General features: G+C 39.9%; 1 protein-coding gene across 2 annotated transcripts in view; it reads left to right on the top strand.

The window, feature by feature from the left end:
* Mllt3 (MLLT3 super elongation complex subunit) overlaps window positions 1-21677 on the top strand; it is a 256673-nt gene extending 234996 nt beyond the window's left edge. For both annotated transcript variants that reach the window (XM_051188137.1, XM_051188138.1), the window contains exons 6-11: window positions 2018-2093; window positions 4450-4579; window positions 7083-7182; window positions 12607-12678; window positions 13990-14061; window positions 21403-21677. In XM_051188137.1, the coding sequence (XP_051044094.1) occupies window positions 2018-2093; window positions 4450-4579; window positions 7083-7182; window positions 12607-12678; window positions 13990-14061; window positions 21403-21534 (582 nt within the window). In that variant the 3' untranslated portion in view covers window positions 21535-21677. The remainder of the gene's footprint in view (window positions 1-2017; window positions 2094-4449; window positions 4580-7082; window positions 7183-12606; window positions 12679-13989; window positions 14062-21402) is intronic.
* The last annotated feature ends 836 nt before the right edge of the window (window positions 21678-22513 follow it).

Here is a 22513-nt window from a genome sequence, read left to right as displayed (position 1 = left end):
ACTAGGCTGGCCTCAAACTCAATAAAATCTACCTGTTTCTCTGCCTTTTAAGTGCTAGGATTAAAGGCATGTACCCTGACACTTAACCCTACTTTGTTACCTTAGTTAATGTCATTCTCAGAAAATAGTTCTGGCAGCATGATTTTTTAGGTCTAGTGCCATGTATGCTGGTCAGGAAGCATGGTAAGGAAACTTCTGTTTGTTCTCAGATGGTTTCCAGGGTTATTAAAACAATACCATTTGCAGGCATTTTTCATGGCTGAAAAGAATTATTTGGAGAGGAGATGGAGTACTTCTTGGGCCTAGAGAGAACTGTTTTACAGATGGGCACTACACTAAATGTCCTCTCCATTGTGTAACTTGCCATTAGGGCTCAGCTGTGGAAGAACCACCTAACAGAAGTGAAGAACACCTCACACAGGCATTTGCACCTGAAAACCAGCTCTGTTGTAGCCTGCAAAGAGTGACTTGTAGGACCCTATGCAATTCCCAAGTAGACCCTGCAGTGAAGAGTTGGCGAGCTGCCTGATTCTCACTAGAAGTCCTGTCTGGCTTTTTTCCTGCAGAATGAGTTAGATTGCTGACACCTGTTTTCCCATCCATCCTGAGTATGTGAAGTGTGCACCAGGAATGCCCAAAAGTGCTTCCTCGTGTCCCAGTCTATGGAGCATAGTACTGCTTCAGGAAAGGGGGGCACTCCTTTCCTGGGAGGGGAGATGAAAAAATCAGTGGTGAGAAACTATTGTACATACTGAACTGAGATGGCTATCTTCATTTAGTGTCTTCTGATTGGGCCATGGTTATATTCCTGCTGGGTTAGGAATTAACAAAGGAAAGAGAGAGAGAGAGAGAGAGAGAGAGAGAGAGAGAGAGAGAGAGAGAGAGAGAGAGAGAGAGAGAATGTGTCCTGTACATGGGAACACTTCATGTATTTCTGAAATAACACCGCTATGTATTTGAAAATGTGAGAATATTAGAAATGGGTAGAAATAGTCCATTCTTATAACTAAACACATCAGCTTTATTAAGTTACTTAAAAAAAAAAAAAAAAAAAAAAAAAGCATGAACTTAGCCTGAAGGTGTGTGGTGCATATCTTGCACATTTCTTTCCATGCACCTGATTTTGACCCTGCAAGCAGCATGAAGACTGTCAGACAGTGGTGCAGAGAGACTGCAATGATGCCTTACGTCACAGATAAGGATGGCCTGCAACTCGCAATGCATTCTGCTAAGTATGTAACCAGAAGCACATGAACTTTAAAGTGCTGGCTGTCTACAGATTATCTGGGCAGAACACAGCCTAGGAACTACCTTGGAGAGCTGCAGCTTACTTGGAAGAAGCATATGACGTGCTTTCACAGCCACGTTAGTGGTTTGAGAAGGAAGAAGACTGAGTTTGGGTGTGTCCAAGAGTTGGGTGTATGTGTGAGACTGTTCTGCCAGTAGATAGGCAATGAAATAAAAGAATGTTTTTCTTCTTAAATTAGTGGCAACATTTTCCCCTAACTTGTTTATGGGACTTTGCTGGATGTTATGAATATCAGCCTCCATTTGTGAACTTGTGGTGAGTGGGGTTAGTTGGTTCATGGCCTTGGACAAGGGTAAAATTAACTGGCTCATAATGTGATTGAACTAATGACCTTGGTTGGCCTCTTGACTACTATGTCTGAACCAGTTGAGTCAATCAAATCTCATGGAAAGGACAGTGAAGGTATGTGTCCTTTAGGAGGAGATCTGTAGGGCAGTGAGCAGGGCTGAAGCTGTGTAGCTTCTGGGCATTTATCGTTTCATCCTTGACATTTGATTTGTGTTACTTCTAATCAAATTTAAAAAAAAATGGCATCAGAATTCCCCTGTGTTAGTTTTTTAGCAAAGTGGTACGTGTGGTCATTTTCGATGCACAACATCAGACTTACTGTAGAGGTTGCTTTAGCACACAGGTCGTTTTCATTTTAAGGTGTAGTGTCCTGTAAATGTATTATTGATGATGCTTTTTTCTTCTTTTCTTCTCCAAAAGTCAGAGCAACCCAGTCCTGCCAGTTCCAGCTCCAGCTCCAGCTCCAGCTTCACACCATCCCAGACCAGGCAACAAGGTATCAGCAGCCCCAAGGCTAATGGAATATTTTCCCCACAAAACAACCTAATGAGTTGATTTATGGCCTATCTTCTACTGTTTTATTATTTGAATGGTAACGTGGCTTTTATGCAGTTGTGTTTATTTCCCCCAGGAATGAACTTGAGTATCATTCTGATATATGAGACCTGACTTTAGAAAGTCCCCCTTTTCCAGGCTCTGCCACCAGATTCCCATTTCACAAATGGATTATAGACACAAGCCATTCCAGGGAGTTCCCAAAGGAAATACTCCTATAAACCAGCTTCAAAGGCACTTACATACACACACACACCCCCATTCTTCATCCTTGGATACCTCTCATTTTATTCATTTTATTTTTATATTTTAGTAGACTTGTTAAGCAAAAGTGCATATGCTCTTTTTAAATATATAAGTATATATATATTTCTCTACCCATAGTCATATACTAGCCAAAATGATGGATAAGTTAAACCAGAATATATAATGAAGCATATTTTAATGTGTGTATAAAATCTTCAGAAGTGGGCTCCATTTTTGCACAGTAGAACAGTGTCAAGAGAGTAACTTTCTTTTCTAGTACCATAGTGAACATCACTGTTCTCATTGACTACACTGAATTCCAAGTGGCCTCGCAGGCTCTGAAAGAGGATTAAATTGTTGTGTGTATTTGGACTAAGGCTAAGCTTCCAAGAAAATATATAATAAAAGGCAGTGATAGTTTCGGCTATTCAGAAATCTTGTTTCATTAGCTTTCAAAGAAGTAAGCCTACTACAAAAGCAGAGAAATCTGAGTTTGCAGAATGAGAGGTTGCAGGGAGTTGGTGCATGTTTTAGAACTGACTACTTAGTGACAACTCAAATGGTCCTGTCGTAGATTAGACTTGAGGATTGCCCAATCCAGAATGAAAATGCCCCTTTCTTGGGTGCCTTTACAATCTTGTGTTAAAATTAAAAAAAAAAAATTTTTTTTTCATCATATTTTGAGTAGTACAATGGAAGGAAAGCAACACTAATCTGTGTGTGTGTGTGTGTCTGGTCATAAATAAAATTAGTTACAGCTCCCCTCACCCCCATCTAATACTGTCTGGATTTTCTGGGCACATGATTTATTTCATAGCCTTATTTATGTTAATACATGCTGATGTATTGCCAGAAATTTCTTAAAGTAAGGTGAAAATTGGCCACATAAAGTTGTTGCAACAAGATCTGCTGTCCAAGATCAATAGAATATCAGAGATAGGACATTACACCGTGGATTTGAAACACTTTATAACCTGAACTTCACTGAAATGCTTGCTTGACCTGAAATTGACCTTGAAATAAAGGAACAGCTAAACCTTAATAGATCAGAAACTACCACACAAAGGCTGCATTTCCAAGAACCAGCTACAACCGCAGTGATTTATTAATCTCAACTTTTCAATACATGGATTAACTAAACAAAACATCCTGCTTACTAATAGATCTATTTTTCTTTTGGTTGTGATTTGGGGTGGGAAGGTAAGAATTCACACACACACACTAAATCCAATGAAATGGAGATTGTTTAATTTTTTAAGTATTTTATATGTATGGGTATTTTGCTTACCCATGTATCTGTGCACCTTGCACATTCCTGGTGCCAGAGGAGGTCTGAAGAGGATGTCAGAGTAATAAGCTACCATGAGGGGCTGGAAATCAAACTTAGGTCCTCTGGCCGAACAGCAAGTGCTGTTTGAGCCACCTCTCCAGCCCCAAATTAGAGACTTACTTCTTTCTTCCTTCCTTTTCTTTCTTTCTTTCTTTCTTTCTTTCTTTCTTTCTTTCTTTCTTTCTTTCTTCCTTCCTTCCTTCCTTCCTTTCTTTCTTCTTTCCTTCCTTCTTTCCTTCCTTCCTTCCTTTTTTTTTTTTTCTTTTTTGGTTTTTCGAGGCACAATTTCTCGTATTGCTTTGGAGCCTGTCCTGGAACTCACTCAAACTCACAGAGATCCACCTGCCTCTTTTTCCTGAGTGCTAGGATTAAAGGCATGTGCTACCAATGCCTGGCAAAGAACAGACATATTTACTAACTCCCCATTGGGGAATTGAACCCTGGTCTCCAGAGTGACAGGCGAGGATACTTACCACTATACTAATAAGGAGGACAGACTTGAGATTCTTAAATAAACATTTTGGAGACTCTGTGATGGAAACAGTAATGTGTAAGTAGATATTGTAATCCAGAAAATGTCCTGAATTTGGTTGCAAAGTCCTAACTGTTTAGGATGGTTGTTCTTAGCCAGAATCAGTACAGCAAGTGTTCCCTAGTGTCTAACATGCTTAAGTATATCTAAGTGTTTGTTTGATGGCCTGTGGTTCATGTCATTACTCAGGTCCTTTAAGGTCTATCATGAAAGATCTGCATTCTGATGACAATGAGGAGGAGTCTGATGAGGCAGAGGATAATGACAATGACTCTGAGATGGAAAGACCTGTAAATAGGGGAGGAAGCCGAAGTCGAAGGTAAGAGATTCCCTGTAGCAGAACCATACTGGTTCACTAGGTAAACCACAAAGGTGTGAAACACCTGAATACTGGCTGCAAATGTGAGTGGGCTGCAGCTAAGTCAGCAGAATGTTTGCTCAGTATCGTCAAAGCCCTGGGTTTGATCCTTAACATATTGCCTGTAATCCCAGTATTTAGGAGGGGAAGGCAGGGGGATGAGAAGCTCAAAATCCTCTTCAGTTGTATATCAAGTTTGGGGCCAGTCTGGGTAACACGAGACTCCATCTTAAACAGGATGGAGGGTAGAGCAAATAGCTATATCCCTCTGTGTAGCAAATGGTTGTATTTGCTCTGAAACTGGTATTGTTGTGTTCATTTTTGTTTTTGTTTTTTTTTTTTTCCTTCCAAAAACCTTTGAAGGAAGAAGCCATGTCAGATGTATATGGCATGCAGCAAGTTCATCTGAAAAGATGCTTTACACCTGTTGCTTTGGGGTGGGTGGGGGCCACATGTGAAGAATCTGCATTTGCTGCTTGTAGTTAGAACTACATAACTGACTCCGGTGAATTATGTTGTGACCTAATTAAAACTAAGTTCACCTGTGTGTGTGTTCCAGCAAATAAATTCCTTTTAAGTGTGCTGACAATTAGGTTCCCTAAGTAGCTTTAATGCTATGAGGCATAATTCTACATTAGAAGATGGTAATTCATGTCACTTATAATTAATAGTCAACTCGAAATTGCCTTGAGGATTTTGTTTATCATGAGAAAAACAAATAGGCATGCATACTTTAATGTGTTATGAGTAGAAAATATGAATCTACTTGAACTTCAAATCCAATTACATTTTTAATATATTGCAATAAATCTTTCTCCGTTATCTGTTACTGTGTAGATGGCCCTAAAATACTTAAGATAAAGAGACTCCAAAGGGAACAGACTGTATATTTCCCAATTGGGAATTCACTGGTGTCCTTTGGGACAAGCTGCCCCTCCATAGAATGGAAACCCTATCAGACCCTGCAGTGACAAAGCTAGAGTCATGACATCTTCCTGTACCTTGCTTCCCCAATGCAACTGCTTACGTTCCTTTTTCAGGACCCTTATAGACTTGGCCTAGTAATGCCTTCTTTGATGAACGAAACTGGTAGGTCAAAAAGGACCTAAAATTGAGCTGAACCTTGGTGTTTAGGAACTAATTTTGACCAAGAACTGGCTGCTCTCCAATTTAGCGTATTGAAAAACAACACTCATTCTCTCTCTCTCTCTCTCTCTCTCTCTCTCTCTCTCTCTCTCTCTCTCTCTCTCTCTCTCTCTCTCTAACTTATGCCTTATTCATGTAATTTTCTAAGTTGCTGTTAAGAGAACTGGGTAGCTGTTTGTTACCTGCCCACTTTCTGTCCCATCCAGAGTCTATCACACATATTATTTGTTTGTGAGTTGCCTGACATGAATGAACATTCTTAGGGACACATCTTTGTTCCCCCACCTGACATATACTGCTAGCACAACAGTTCCATGTAACATTTGATCTTCACAGCACTTGTGCAGTCTCAACTGTTTAATCGGTTTAAATACTCAGCCTTCCACTTCAGTTGAGAAGCGTTTGAAAGCAGCGCTTCAACAGAACACTTCATTAATGTAATTTAGTTACGAAAAACAAGTTCCATCAGTTTTTGCTAAAAGGCTGTCCCAGTGTACCCTTTTGGTTTCCTATCTTGTATTGCCTCTGTCTGAATGTATAATAGAGCGAGGATGTGATTGCCTATTCAGAGTGAAAGAAAAACTGTCATGATTTCTGTAGCATTTCCTATCTCTGAGGAGAATATTCTATCAGGTTACTATATAACCAGAGAGAGAGCAGATACTGAAATGCCCTCCTGGATGAATGAGATGAGAGCGCACATTAGAATGAGCAGAAAAAAAAAACACCATCTCCTCTCTAGCTAGGAAAAAGTTACGTTTTATTCTGAGTAGAAAAAAAATTAAACACATAAAGAGTGGTATTTTTGTTGTCTCTGGATGCTGAGAGATTATTTAAAAAAAAAAAAAAAAAGGTGATATTTGAAACAGTTTGTGCCCACAGTGTGTTTGTAGCACATTATTGTATCCATGTTTTGTAGCAGTGATGTCATTGAATCGTGACACAGTAGCCATGATAACTATGTTTTTCTAGAACGCCAGGCCTCCCAGGGTGGCTTAGGTGGCGCCTGAGCACTAGCCTTGTGTCACAGTACTGGGCTGTGAACCTTGAGCCTCTATTTTGCATCTGTTTCCAGAGCTGGGGGGGGGGGGAGGGCACATGTTTCTAAGTCCTGGTTTACTCAGTTGCAAAGACTGGGATCATTGAAAGCACATCAGCAGTGGACTCACCCCAACCAGTTCCAGTTACAAGCACGCAACATATGCCAACAGCTGGTGCCACAAAAGCAGCCTCACGGGGGCGATATTTGTGTACCTTGCTTTTCATGATACTTGACTGTGTGTGGTGGGGCATGTGACTGTTCAGTGTCTCTCCTCAGGGTCAGCTTGAGTGATGGCAGCGGCAGTGAAAGCAGCTCCGCCTCTTCACCTCTCCATCATGAACCCCCGCCGCCATTACTGAAGACTAACAGCAACCAGGTAAACTGTGGGCTTTGTACTCAGCAAGATTCTACACATCTACACATAATCATTTTTTTTTTTTAAATCCAGCATGTAACTATTTTACCTCTTAATTTTAAACTAAGTTCCTCTTTATCCTCAACCTTAGTTTAAGCACACGGGGGTAGAAAGCACTTCGGTAGATGTAGGAAGGAAGGGTGACACAAAAGTGTTGCCCGTATTCTCAACTTCTCTGTATTTCAGACCTTAGCATAAATGACTTAATTAGAAAGAACATGACTTCTTGGACTTGCTGTGTTTGACCGGTAGGGGATATACATTTTTATGTGCCCCAGTTCCTTCATTAAATAATGTTAGCACCCTGCAGCTTAACAGGACAATGGTGTGTGTAAAGGCAGTGTGTCTGTTTGGCACTCAGTTTATGTAAATGTGTATTGTAGCTGCTCAGCCTCAGTTTCTCATTCAAGAGAGAAGGGCCATTACTTGGGAATGCAAAGAATAATTAACAAAATGCTGATTATTATCATACTACAAGTTGAGCTAAAAGAAAGCCTATTAATTTGATAGTCAACTCAGAATATAGCTCTTCAGATAAGGTCTAAACAGAATTCTGAAAGCTGTGAAGAGCTTGTGTTAAATAAATGGTGAGAGTGGGATATTTTCATTACTTACTAAAATAAACTGTTTTCAAGCATCACGAATATTGTAAAAGTCCCATTATGCATTGAGTTCATACTCATTACAGTAAGTTATTCTTATCTTTTTTGTGTAGGCAGATTTCCTATGACCTCTGCAATAATTGCTTAATTCAAGTTGCCATATGAATATTAACATGAAAATTAAAGGGTTGCTTTTTCTAAAATTATTCCATTTCATAAGTGTTCTGCTATTTAAAATACCTTGCCCCTGAATTAGTGATCTTTGTTTTAGTGGGAAAAATGTGGTGTTACTACTGTGATGATATTTTTTCTTTCATGTGTTTTGAATAAAGAAGCAGTGCTCACTTAAATTTTTAAATTCATGATTTATAAAGTTTGTCTGCAACCTAAGTCCTTCATTGTTGGAAAGGAGCAGTGCCTGCACTTTTATAGTTTCTGTCCTACATGGGTGTGGAGCCTAGCTTCCTCGTTCTTAACCTGGCTTTTCCATCTTGCCTTTCCCCCATCTCAACAACCAGCCATGATGTTTATCTGGCCAACTTGCTTTCTAGCATAGCTACCTTCTACCACAGGCCAAGAGTCCCAGGGAAAAGCATCATGACCAGTCAACTGAGCAGAACTAGCTAACTAGCTAGATAATTTTTTTAAAAAGACAAAAGCAAAACTAGTGCTTAGTAAAAGCTAGCAAAAGAATAGAATTGGGACCTTGACATATTTCATATCTAATTTAACCTTATATTAGGGCCCCCTTTTTTTTCTCCTCCCAGGGGACAGTATATCAGAATTATAATGCTTGCAGTAGGAATGTCAAGATTTAGGCACATTGAGCATGCCTTTATGCTCTCTCCAGCCATCGTCAGCATCTCTTCCAAGCACTGTGATCAGATGGTTTGCCATGTAAACATGGCTCCATCAAGCTCCTATCGTGCCCTTCCTGAATGGACAGTATTGAACTGACTCTGGTTCTGAGGAAAAGTGTAAATTCTTTTGTCAAAACTGTCTGGCAAACCAAAGCCAAATAAATAATATCATCTATCTGGGAGGGTAAAATACACTTTATCTGATTAAATAGTTGGAATGTTCATTTAATCCATGTAACTGCAGTTTTGTGTCCCTTTCTCAGTGCACCTAGGAACATAAGAACAAAGTCCACTAGCTTTCAGTGTTAGCTATTGTGGAGTAGGACACTGTGTACAACAAAAGTACTTACCTCCTCATAACCTTGTCTAGAGAGCTCATGTGTACAAGCATGGGGTGGTACAGAGGTATCTGAAATTTCACATCAAATAAAAAGGGTGGCAAAAACTAGAAAGGCCTGGGTGATGATATCTTGTTTGCCCAAATAAAGCTTGCCTGAAGATCAGAGGGCAGAGCTAGCCACTAGCTAACCATAGAGGTCTTTACAGACAGACAGGAAGTGAGATGGCTGAGTAGAAAGAGGAATATAAGTGAGAGGAGACAAGAACTTGCTCTCTTTTCATTCTGAAGATTTCGTAGAGGTAAGAGCTCTAGTAGCTGACTGCTTCCCTAATCTTCAGGCAAGCTTTATTGTCAAAATTCCCGAGTTTTACTCTCCATGCCCATTGCCTAGTGTATTAGTTAACTTTATATTGTGTGACAGAATAGCCAAGAAAAACAATTTTAAGGTAAAAATGTATATTTTGACTCAGTGTTTTAGAGGTTTAAGCCCAGGGTCACCTGGCTCCATTGTTCTGGACCATGATGAGGTAGAGCATCATGGTGGGATTCATTTGATGAACAAACTTCATGTAAACAAGAAATAGCATGAGAGGAAGAGAAAAAGAAATAAGATATGGCCACCAGAAACCCACTGTCTTCAACCAGATTATCTTCTAAATTTCTGTCTACTTACCAGCCTATCAATAGATCCATCGTTGATTAAGACAGAGCCCTAATGATCTAGTCATTTTCTCAGATCCCCACCTCTGAACATTCTGTAGTAGGAACCAAGCCTTCACCACAAGAGGCCTTGCAGAACAGTCTAGTTCCAAGCCATAAATACATATTACTTAATAATGATCTTGTAACTTTGGGTATTAGATACAATAGAACTGTCTGTTGCCCCATCTCAAATCTCCCAGTATCCAAGCAAGGGAGAAGGGCTAATTGGGCAGTTAATTTTCTATCTACTGAAGAAAAAACATAGAGCCACATGTCAGCACAGCGAAGAAGTTAATGGAAGTGTCATTAGAAGTTAATAGTGGCCAACATAGAAAATCTGCCCATAGATAATCCATCTGCTGCATGATTGACTCCATATTTCTCACAAAGAGATCTAGGAAATTTAATTCCCAAGCCACATCCTCAGATTAAGGATGCTTCCTTTGTTTTCAGAGATTATCATTCTGTTGGGGGTTTAATTCAGTGGTTTGGGTGGCTGTCTTCCTCTACTCAGTTTATTGGTAAATAATAAAAAAGTTTTATGATCGTTTAACCAAAGATGGCTCTTTTTTCCTCTCTCTCACCACAAACACACCATGTATCAATTACAAACAAACCCCCATCTTTTTAGCCAAGTGTGGTGTAGTACAGGGAAAGGGGAATCAAGGGATGAAGCGATCCACTGGATCTCTCTAACATTCAGAATATCATAAATCACATATCCGCCTGCCATGCATGGGTGAAATTCAAAAGAGTCTATCCAGTTAAACTGGTTTGAAATAAGCCTGTGGAAGACAAGGTGTTGTACTTTTATATTCTGGAGTCGGTCCCTGAAGATACGAAATGATCATAAATAAAACAATTGTCTCCAGCATGGCTCAGTTCTCTCAGAATGAGGTTTTGACAAAGCTGTTTATTTTGGAGCAGAGAGAGATCAAAGAAGGAAGATTAACTGAGCCCTCTCTGGGCAGCCACTCAGTAACTTGAGGCGGGTCACTGACACCCGGGCTTTTGTTCCTGCTACCAGGGCCTCAGAAGAAAGAAACTAGGGTTTCAATGTATTTTGGCCTTCTGTGCTGTTGCACTTTCGGAATGTGTGGAGTTGGACTTAAGCACCCAAATGTTCTACCTGTTTTCTGCTTTGAAGAAAAGTTGCAGGACTGTCTAAACCTGGCTTGTAAAGTTCCTTTGCAAATATAGCATCTTCAGACACTTGGAAAGCAAGGGGAGTGGGGGATGGGGCTGTGGGAGGGGCAGATGTGATGGGAACAAATTCAGTTCTCTGAAGCACAAGGCAAAAGGCAGTGCTGTTTTCTCCTTCTGCCTCAAATCACTGCGGATTGTCTCTGTGTGGCCCAAGCCAGTGCTGAGCTGGCCAGGAGTGCCATCTACTGACCTGCTTACTCCAGGTCTCTGTGCTGATTTTTTCCCTGAGGTCTCATTTCTGGCAACAGTAAAGACAAGGAAATTTCAATTGCAGTGGCAATTTTTGAGCATGTTAAAAATGATTGCTTTGCCTGTGCCGTTTGGTAATTTCCTTCTGTTGCCGGAAGGGTAGTATTTTAAGTTTGCCTGGCCAAATCAGTCATTTGCTCATTTTAATGTTAAAAACGAAGGCATAAATGTGGATCTCAGGAAAGACTGTTTGTTACTTATGCATATTTACAACTCAGAGAAATACTTTATTTAGGAGTATTCATTCATGCCAGAATACCGTGATAATATTATTGCCAAATAGAATACTTATTTATTAGTAGTATAAAATTTCATAGCTGAATGGGAATACAGACATTATCATGTTGTCTCATTCATCTTTGGAGGCCATACGATGTTAAATGATAAAGGCAAGGTATCCAGCTCCGTGCTTTTGTTACCACAAATTAAAAGTAAACATATCCTTAAGATCGTTTATGTACTGTATAGTAGACAGGAAACAAAACTCTAAATGGAGCCAGGACAAGATACAATATAGAAAATAGGAGGAATATGGGACTTTTACATCCTTAGCATCTTCCTCTTTGGTATTAGTTCCTGATTATAGAATTGAGGTTATGATGAGAGAAATATAAATTGTTCTACTGTTATGTGTGTGCACATTTGAAAGCACTCATATTTAATAAATGCAGTTGTCCTTTTCAAGCTAGGGCCATTTAAAAATATTTCTCCCAGAACCTTCCATTTTGAAGATCCTATATAATAGATCAGTGGCATTTATTAAACAGTAGTTTCCTCTTTGTCAATTATGAGCGTAGCTCCCGACCCAAGCTTCTGAACAGAGTGTGGAATTACAGTCGATCCAGGTGAAAGGAAAGGCACCTGGCATTGTGTCACACGTAAGCACATCCTTTTTAAAGCACAACCGTTTCTGCCTGTCATAGGATCCCAGACTGTGACTGACTGATGGCCACCTTCACTCCCAGTGTTGCACCCATTTAGTGGAGTGAGCAGCTAGCATCTGAAAGGCAGGTGCACCAGGGGGCAAGGGTTGTTTCATCATTCCTAGCCCACCAAGTGCTCATGCTGAAGCAGCAGAGTAAGCAGGAAGAAAGTCCTGCTAGTCTGGAAGGCAGTCTCAAAATAACTCTGCCATGCATGCACGAGTGCTGTCAGGAAATAAAAGCGCCTGGGAAGCTCAGATCGGTTTCCCTATCATCCACATTTCCCTAAGCTCTGCTGCTCTGACTCAGCAGTTAATATACAAGTAATTTATTTATTTTCCGGGGGATAGGGGTGGGGGGGGCAAGATTAGAAAAGAAGAAAAATGTGTAGAGAAATGGTATTTGGGCAACAATGTTGTGCATTTTGAGTGCTTTTGTTTTTGTTAGGTAGCTAGCTAGAAGGTGCTTGAAATGAAATTTACCTTGTTTTCTTTGATCCCTAGATTCTTGAAGTGAAAAGTCCAATAAAACAAAGCAAATCCGATAAGCAAATAAAGAATGGTGAATGTGACAAGGTAGGTTTTCTGGGAATGCTGCAGCCTGGCATGTCTTTGTTTCTTCCTGTTCCCCTCATTTTTGCTGGCTCTTCTCTTAGCGCCACCATAAGTAACCAAGACTCCCAAGTGAATGCTTCATCCATGTGCTCTGTAGTTCCTTTCTTCCTGTCTTGCTTTTATCTTCAGTAGTCAACATGATCTTTTGTTACCATTTGTCATGATTCCCACATTACCAAGAAACTTCAGGCATATTACATTGGGATATATGAAGACTGCAGCAGAGGCAGATCAGATCACATACATAAGTAAAAAAGAGACCTGACCCCTGTGCAGTAAGCTTCCTCAGTGTGTGTATGATATACATACATACATACATACATACATACATACATACATACATACATGTGTATGTGTATGTATACTCTGACTTTAAGACTTAAGGATGTCAGTCATCTGTTATGGGTGGGGTTTAACATGTCAGCAAACTCCCCCTTGGCTTTTACTGAAGTTGGCCTTGAGGCACCCACACAGTCAGCTGACAGGACTCATGAGTGTGAACATATGAAGGAGAGGTTCCGCTGTCCGTGTGAGAGACCTGTTTGACATAGAACTAATTTGCATAGTGATTTCTGCATTTCATAAACTATTCTGTTCTTTCATCACTTACTGATGTCGGTAATGTAACATTTGGAATACTTGAGAACCTTTTTGTCCCTCTTATTAAGAATTTGTTTCCCTAACATAACATGATTTGATTCTTCCATGTTCAAACTTAGGTGTTTTGTCTTTGTCTAAATATGTTTGAGATTGAAGAATTAAAAATGAAAATGCCTCAGCTATCATTACTTTAAACTGGCAATGTAGCATTGGATTTCCTTGCTGTGGGAAACTGAATTTGCTCACTTGAATGTTGTTGAGAACTATAGACCCAAGAATTGCCCTTCCCATTTTGACCCTTTGATAAAGGTCAAAGTCAGAGTAAGAAACTTCATTGGCAGAAGACTATGAACATGATGTCCATATAGCTTCGTATATCTCAGTGGAATGAAGACCCTAAGCTCTGCATGGATGATAGTTTTGTTTTGTTTTAAGATTTATTTTAAAGTGTGTGTGTGTGGCGCATGAGTGTATGTGCCTATGGAGGTCAGAAGAGCGTGTTGGATCACCTGGAGCTGGGGTTACAAGCAACTGTGAACCATCTGACATGGGTGCTGGGAACTGAACTTGGGTCCTCTGAGAGAGCAATACAAAGCCACCCCTGCATGTATGTTCTTACTCACCAACCGCCCTTTAAAGTTCTGTTCTTTGGGGAACACCCTTCTCTTTCAGGCATACCTAGATGAGTTGGTAGAGCTCCACAGAAGGTTAATGACACTGAGGGAAAGACACATTCTGCAGCAGGTGAGAAATGCTTCTTAACACAACCCTTTCCCCCAACCTCAAGGCCTTTGTTTATCCTGGGGTAGTGTGATAGCACATGGAAGCCACAGCAACTTCACACCAACAGGATTGGAATTGTGACTGTAGGGATATTTGGGAAGGGATTACATACTTGAGGCTACCCAGAATGCCCTGTGGAGAACTCCATGGAACTACTGGCAGACACAGTGCTCTTCCTCCCAGCTCAAAGCACATGTGCACTGAGAAGAGGGGTCAGGAGAATGTAGCAACTGTGGGGACCAGGCTTCTGGTTTCATGGGAAAACAGTGATAAGAATTTAAGTCAAGTGTTGTAAACATTTGTCACTCAATTTGGTAACCGTTTGCCAGTCCATTCTACGGAAAATAAATATTTTTCTCATTTCCCTTATCTTGTACAACATACATTGTGTTATCAAGAACTCAACTCTGGAATGCTCATTGCATGAGGAAACTTCTATTAGCACAATGTGATGTTTTGAGAAGATAAGAGGGGTGGTTTTTAGTTTTTGTACAAGTACAGTCCATGCCTTTATTCCATTCACAGTGGCTATTGATAAGGTAATTTTCCTTTGACACTTGGGAGGCTGTGTGTTCCAGATTCCATAGTAGATTGCTTCACTTAAACTTTTTACTACCTTAAAATGACTTGAAATTAGTACTTACTCTACCTTAGTAGTATATGAACTATTTTTTTTTAAATGTCGATGGTTACATTCTGTGTTCATTTTGCTTCAATCTATAAATACTCCTCAAATTTGCCAGCATCTCTTGGTCTAATCAATTTTTAACTCTTCTAGAATTTGAAATAATAGATTTTGTCTATAGACCTGTGAGTCTCAATTTTAGATAAGTTCTAGGCTTTGTGTGTCCTTTTAAATGAGCATAGACAGAGGAGCTGTATTTAAGTGTCTTCAAGGCATGTTTAGCACTTGACTTATAGTCATCCCATCCTTCTCTGTCAACACCAGAGCACTCACTCCCTCAGGTGGTGATATATTTACATACTACCTTTGTATCTCTTCCATTATTCTCATCATTATTGGGTTACTTCTTGTACCTAATACAATGCAGATGCCATACAAATCATCGTTATCCTATGTTATACGGGGAATAATGACAAGTTCAGTAAAGACATTTTCCCCCAAGTATTTTTCAGTCCATGGTGTATTATATCTGAGGATGAAGAACCTGGGGATACAGAGAACCAACTACACTTTCTTCAGTCTCCTTTCATAGAACAGAAATTGGCTCATTGACTAAATGATGATGGCAAATCTGGTACCTGGTCATCATTATCTGCTCCCAAACGGTAACTCTAAGTCACTAAAGAACAGTTGTGAGAAAAAGCTATTGATGCCCCATTTGCAGGCTTCACGGGTGTCAAGAGCTTGGGAGAGTTGGCTGTTGGACAAGGTCTCACCTGGAAATATCATTGGCATCCTCAATCTAATGTTCTTTAATTTGACCTTTGAAAGAACTGTGAGTGAAGGTGGCTTACTTCAGAATTGCATACAAGTGGATTACTTTAGTATTCTATAGGGACAGAGAAATAGCTATGAATTTTTAACCTGGCATAAAGGCACTCCAGGGCACACAGCATTTCACCCTAATTGCATTCCCAGGCCAGCTGAAAGCTCTATCTTTGGCCATTTGCCTTGTAATGCAACTGAGGCTTGTGATTCTGATACCGTGATATATGCCCTGTCACAGTTTACTGCTTAATTAATTCATATTGTAAAGCATAGCACAGTGGAGGACTGATGATGATACTCCCCACCTTGAGGACTGCATTCCACAAAGTCTGTGTAACCACAATTGTGCAGAACTGGATGTCTGAGCCATAACTTCTGCTGAGGCCAGAAGAGCATCCTGGGTGTCATCCTTTAACGTGCCCTATTCCCAAACTATGTTCTGACAATTTTATTTGTTTCACAAAAGCTGGCTAGTAACGTTATTTTACTCTGGGGGCATGCTGTCCTGGCTCTTAGTATCTACTTTCATGAAAAGAAAGCATTAGATCAGAAAAGACTGTATTCCTAAATCTTCTTTCCACTGGGTAAAAATACAGTAGGCACAGTCAAAACAGGAGAGTGTGTGTCTAGCCTTGGTTAATCATTTATTTCCTTGTTAAACTATACATCCCATATTTATTTCAAAATGAGGTTGAATCTCATCAATTCAGCCTGGGTTTTCATTCTGTTATGAAAGGGGGGAAATACATACATACATATATATATATATATATATATATATATATATATATATATATAGAGAGAGAGAGAGAGAGAGAGAGAGAGAGACAGACAGACAGACAGACAGACACAGACAGAGAGACAAAGGGAAGAGAGGAGGAAGTAAGAAGAAAGAAAGTTAGGGGAACCGGGGCTTCCTTAAAGGACACTTTATCAGCTTATATACCATCTAGTTGTATTGTAGAATTATTGTCAAGGTTGCAGGGCTGATTAGCATATTGGAATATTCTTAGCAACATAGAGAACCTTTCCCAAAAAGTATTCTGCTAAAAATGATCTGGGAAATTACCTGTCACATCCTAAAATCCCTTGTAGACTAGAGCCAGGTGTCCTCACGTGGTGAGATGAGGACACGGGTCGCCACCTGTGAGCTCATGTGGGGCTCATGTTTTCGTGTGTCAATATGGTTTCCTATGTACTGATGAAAGACCTGAGTTACAACTGCATTCTAGATAAAATCAAAGCAAAGATTGTTCATGACTTCCCACTCAGTGAGTGGCCACTTTTCGATAGGAGTAAACTGCCCTGGTATTTGAAAAGATAATAATCAGACTAAAAATAATGTGTCTACCTTTTTTATAATTAAAATGGACTTGAAGAGGGAACCACGTAAATAGCAAATAAATCTTACCCTGTTAACACAAAACAAAACAACTAGCAGCTGCATGGTGACCCCCTCCTCCCAGCCCCAGTGAAGGTAGTTCACACCCTCTTCCTTTCCCACTCCCAACATGAACCCTGCCTTCATGTGCTCTTCTTATCGGCTGCCTCTCTGGCTTCTGTTACTATCATGTGTGGGTATTGAGACCACTTTGAAGCAAGCAGCACAGTGACACCACAGTTTAGCCATACTGCAGACAGGGCATGCCCTTAGAAATGCAGAGTGTGGTGAGTCCTTCAGGAATTAGTGGAGTGTTTTCATGATATATGGCCTATTTGGTTGAACTAACACATGCTAATGTTGTGTTCTGATGTTCTGGCATTAGGAGTCCTGAAACAGAGTGTGTATCTTTACAGAGCCTTTACTTAATTGAGGACATTAGTACATGCTCTAATAACTCAAGCTATGAATGTCCTTCTTGTTGGTGAATAGGACCAAATTCTCCCAAATGCCTTGGCTGCTCCTTGGATCTATGTTTGCATCTGCCTTGATGAATTTTCACAAGCCCCACAGAAATGCAGGGACCTTTTGTTAGCTCCATCAACTCCTGTGTGTGCTGTAGCAAGGGTGAGATCCTGTTGCAGGAGAGATGGGAAGCTGCCTTGTGAGTACTGGGAACCCTTACTAGACTGAGTGGGTTTCCTAGTGGCCAGAAGGTTTTGTGATACAAAATTAAGTTTCTTCTACAGACAATTATTATCATCCACATTTCAGTTTATTACTAAGTAACTATAAGTAACTATATTGAGTCATAAAAAGCTCTTTATGAAAGAGTGCATTCCCTGTCATTTAAACAGTAGTAATGAAAATTAAATCAAATCCTGGGTTCTACTCCATAGCACTATATTGTGGGTTCAACTTGGCCTTATCCAGTTTACACCTTCTTCCTGAAACGCTTAGATTTTTAAAGTAATAATGATAATGATAATGATGATGATGATAATAATAATAATAGTAATAATAATAATATAACATAGGCCTGTCTGGCTTTTCCTTCCTGCATTTTTTCCCAACACAATATTTTTATTGCTTATTTGGGAATTTCACATCATGCACCCTGAGTATCCTCACTTCTCGGTCCTCCCAGGTCCACCTCCCATCCTTATAAACCCTCTCCAATTTGTGTTGCCCATATACTCAGTGGAACATGGTCAAACTCCCACTGGCCAGCCTTTTAAATAAAACTGAGTCCTTTGCCATCAGTACCCCCACCAGAAGCCATTAATTGTGGAGAGCTACACTTCAACATCCTTATCACAGTTTTTAAGAGTTATGTTTGATGGTTTCCTGTCTAGGCTCTTACTTTGTGGGGGTGGGGGTTGAGGTAGGGATTGTCACAGAAGCCTCCTGTGTTCCTCTTTCTTACTTAATTGGTTTTAGTGGCGTGAAATGTCCTGCAATTATTGAGGGTTATAGGGAGAAGTACCAAGCCTGACAGTCCTGTGTTGCTTAGCTTTCTCTACAGGTAATTCAGAATACATTTCTGTTTATGTGGTACTTTTAGCCATGCTGCCTTGGTCCCTGTAGCAAGTGGTAGTTGTATCTTACTTGATCCTCTGACAGCCTGTCATGTGGAGCAGAGTGTTTGCTTTAGCTCCATCTTCCAGATGAAATCACAATGATGTTCATATGATGCTCACATTGCGAAGAGCCAGATCTCCATATGCCAGATTCAAGACCCGCTTCTTAGTGTACAGTCATTTTTCTTCTGTCCTTTTTGTTGCGGAACTCTGGACTTGGTGGCATTTGCTGCCATTGTATAAATTACTAATTACAAGAGCTCCGAGGAAGCTATTTGTTTCTGTTTTGATCTGATTGTTATCTTGCCATCTTGCCATGTAACCATACCTCAACCTCCTGTGAGTTAGGCTGAAAGGTATGTGCCATAATACCTAACTTCCTATGACGGGGTCCTCAACTAATGCCTTGACCATTTAATACAGTTCCTCATGTTGTGGTGGCCCCCAACCATAAAATCATTTTTATTGTTACTTCGTCACTATAATTTTGTTATGATTACGAATTATAATGTAAATATTTTGGGTGGGGAGATTTTGCATAGAATACTCTTGCTTTATCCTCTTGAGTACTGAAATTACAGCATTATCCGCTGTGTGTATATGGTAGTAAACTCTTGTTTAGTCCTATATAAGTCATGTACTTTAACAATAAGTGTGCATTTCCCTTCTAATAATCTTCTGGTACATGTAACAGGAGCCTGAGTCTAGCAGTACAAGCAAGTAAAAGTAAGACTGTATCCTACTTCATCCTAACACACAGCAGTCTGCCTACAGCCAAGTAATCCAGGCTCCATGTTCGGTTTAAAAGATGACACTAAGAATGTAGACTCTGTCTGTTCTACCTCTTTCTAGAGAAAGATAGCTATTACACTCCCAAGCATGTATCTTCATTACAAGGAAGAAAGGCAGAAGATAAAAGGCATATGCCCATTGTCCATGACCTCAAGAATTTTCCTAAAAGCCCAATGACTTCTAACAAGTGAATGGTAGTGTTTGACAAGTGCTGCAAATAGGTCTAAGAAGACAGGCATTTTACCTGGATGTGCCATTGTGAGAAAGTCGGTAACTTTTAGAAAGAGGTAAATGGCATGTTAGGTCATCAGTTTTCAGTGTCTGTTACAGTTCCCCAACCAGAGTGACTTTGTTATTAAAGCCAGAGTTTTAACTCCCAAAAACAGTTCCAGAACTCAGATAAAACAATCAGAGCTCAATCTGGAATTGGGCAATTAATTGGATTGAGGTGTGTGCATTCTGGTGTGTGTGTGTGTGTGTGTGTGTGTGTGTGTGTGTGTGTGTGTGTGTGTGCCGAGAGCACTTTTTATGACTCACAGGGATTCATTCACAAATGCTTTCAGGAAACTAGCTTTAAGAAAAGAAGGTTTTTAAGTTTTAATTCGGCAGTTTTCCAACTTAGTGTTACATAATTTAAAACTTCATTGAATAAGTAATAGGCTAAACAATTACAATCTTTTTTTTTTTTTTTTTTTTTGAGATAATTGAACTAAAGAGAATCAAATAAGAATGGAGCTTGCCAAGTGAAACCCAAGTGAAAATCTGACCCCTTGCCCCATCTGCCCTCAGGAAGTTTGCCAAAATGAGTCCCCATCCCTTTTCTATGTATCATAGTTTTCCAAGACAGGGTTTCTCTGTGTAGCCCTCCCTGGCTGTCCTGGAACTTGATTGTGGACTAAGCTGGCCCCGAATTTCCTCTACCTTCCACCTTCCACTTCCTGCGGAGTGCTGGGGTTAAAGACATGTACACTACTGCCCAGCAGCGTCTATTTCTTTTAACATTGTTGCCAATGAAAGGGCACTTTACATGGTAAAGGAATCCATCGAAGCCATGCCATGATTATCAGTGCTAACCTATGGATGGAAGTCTTCCCCAGCAGTCCCTTTGGCCCACAGCCAGTGAACATGTTACCACTGTGGGTTTAAGCCAATACAGTAAGAAAGGAAATGGGACTACTTTACTTATAGGGAAAAGGCATTGATTCCTCTTCTAGGTAGTTTGTTATTCCCAGTTATGCAAGATAATTCTTTGAACACAACAGAAAGCAACACGTGTATGTTCTTAGGTAATATATACAATGCAGTGAATTTCCACAAAGTAAATGCAGCCCACAGAGCTGCTTCCAAATTCAACAACAGAACAGTTCAAGCATCTCTGGAGTCCCTCCTGTTGTCCTCCACAGGCTCTCTGGAGCCCCTCCTGTGGGCCAGAGTGGGCAGGGGTAAAATAGGTAGTATCTGATTTTGCTCCATGTGTTCCTATATTTTATAACTATATTCAGAACATCAGGGTTTTTTTTAACTTATTGCATACTAGTGTTTTGCTACATTTATGCAAATCCAACCATGTAAATGTCTGGTGCCCTCGGAGATCAGAAGACAGTACTGGAACCCTCGGAACTAAAGCTACAGGTGTTTGGGAACCACCATTGTGGGTGCTGGGAGCCAGTGCTCTTAACCACTGAACCAGCTCCTGAAACTTTTTTTTTTTTTTTAAATTCATGTTTTCTTTTTTTAGAAAAAAATTTATTTCTAGCTGGTGGTCTTCTTACATCTACTAAAATATAGTCATAGTCTTTTGAGTTAGTGATTAATTTTTTAAGGGTCTTGAACTGTCATCCATCCTTAACCATCTTAGTAAAATGTTCTATTGGTAATTTGAATGGCTTATTGAGGATTTTATTTTAAATGCTTACTATATCTTTGATTTACCAAAGTGACTAACAGGCAGTTTGGTAGTAGTGTTGCAAATAGAACCTTGTTGTGGTTAATAAGAATGTTTATCACTTGGTTCCATGTTTGAGTTCCCCATCTCCTTTTATTGGCCTGTGGTGTCTGTTGCTTATGCCCACACTTTTTCTTCTTTACTTCTTCAGATCGTGAACCTTATAGAAGAAACTGGACACTTTCATATTACAAACACAACATTTGATTTTGATCTTTGCTCGCTGGACAAAACTACAGTCCGTAAATTACAGAGTTACCTGGAAACATCTGGAACATCCTGAGGATACAACAACTGGATACATCAAAAACTATTTTTTTTTTTTTGGTTGTAATTTTTTTTTGTTGTTGTTGTTGTTTATATGAAAACACTCAGAATGATACAACCAAAAGGGAAAAAATAAAAAGCAAACAACCTTCAGCTTTATTTTTCTTTAAAGCCAGTCATCATCTCTTGATAAAGGAGAGGTTACACAAACCAGCCTCAGAGGACACGCTTCTCCAAGGAAATTCCAGGAAGAGTTAGCCTGGCTAGCCTTGAAAACATGCAGACGCAACACGAGCAAACCTAAAGAATGTGTATGGTACCATGGATCTTTCTGTGGTGGTTCATTCCACAGGATGAATGCATATTCAGCACACTGCCTTATTACATAACTGATCTATTTATTACCACATACAGATACAAATTGTGAGGGAATGACACCACCAGACATTATAAGTACTTGGTCCCGTGGATGCTCTTTCGATACAGCGCCCTTGCCGTCCCAAGCCCAGTGACCTTACTTGTATACCGTGCCACTTTCCACCAACTTTTTTCCAAGTCCTTTAACTTGTTGCAGTCTATGTTTTCCACCTTTGTTTTTCCAGTTCCAGGACAGTTATCAACTGGGGGGACCAAATAGCCACCTTGATTTTCTTCCTTGTAGTCATTTTCCTAAAAGTTGAGGACCAGTCCTTGGCTGTATCCATGTAATGATCTTGGACACGGTAGATGTACCAAATAGGATCATTTGAATTGCTGTCTAGCCTTAGTCAATAACCCTGTAGGACTTTTAACAAAAGTGTACCTGTAATGTCCACAATCCAGCATTGTTGAGCTGTTACCAACACTCTTTTGTCTATTTTACTTTTGCAATATTAGGTGATATGGAAGTAAAGGCATTCCACAGAGTCATCATTTTACAAGGAATTCTGGTCCTGTTTCTAAAACAGCAGTGTAGACATTCTTAATTTTGATCTATTTATTAGTGAGCATTTCAC

The sequence above is a fragment of the Phodopus roborovskii genome, unplaced genomic scaffold (genome assembly GCF_943737965.1).
Source record: "Phodopus roborovskii unplaced genomic scaffold, PHOROB, whole genome shotgun sequence".
Lineage (NCBI taxonomy): Eukaryota > Metazoa > Chordata > Mammalia > Rodentia > Cricetidae > Phodopus > Phodopus roborovskii.
This window is presented reverse-complemented; position numbering and strand designations above follow the sequence as displayed.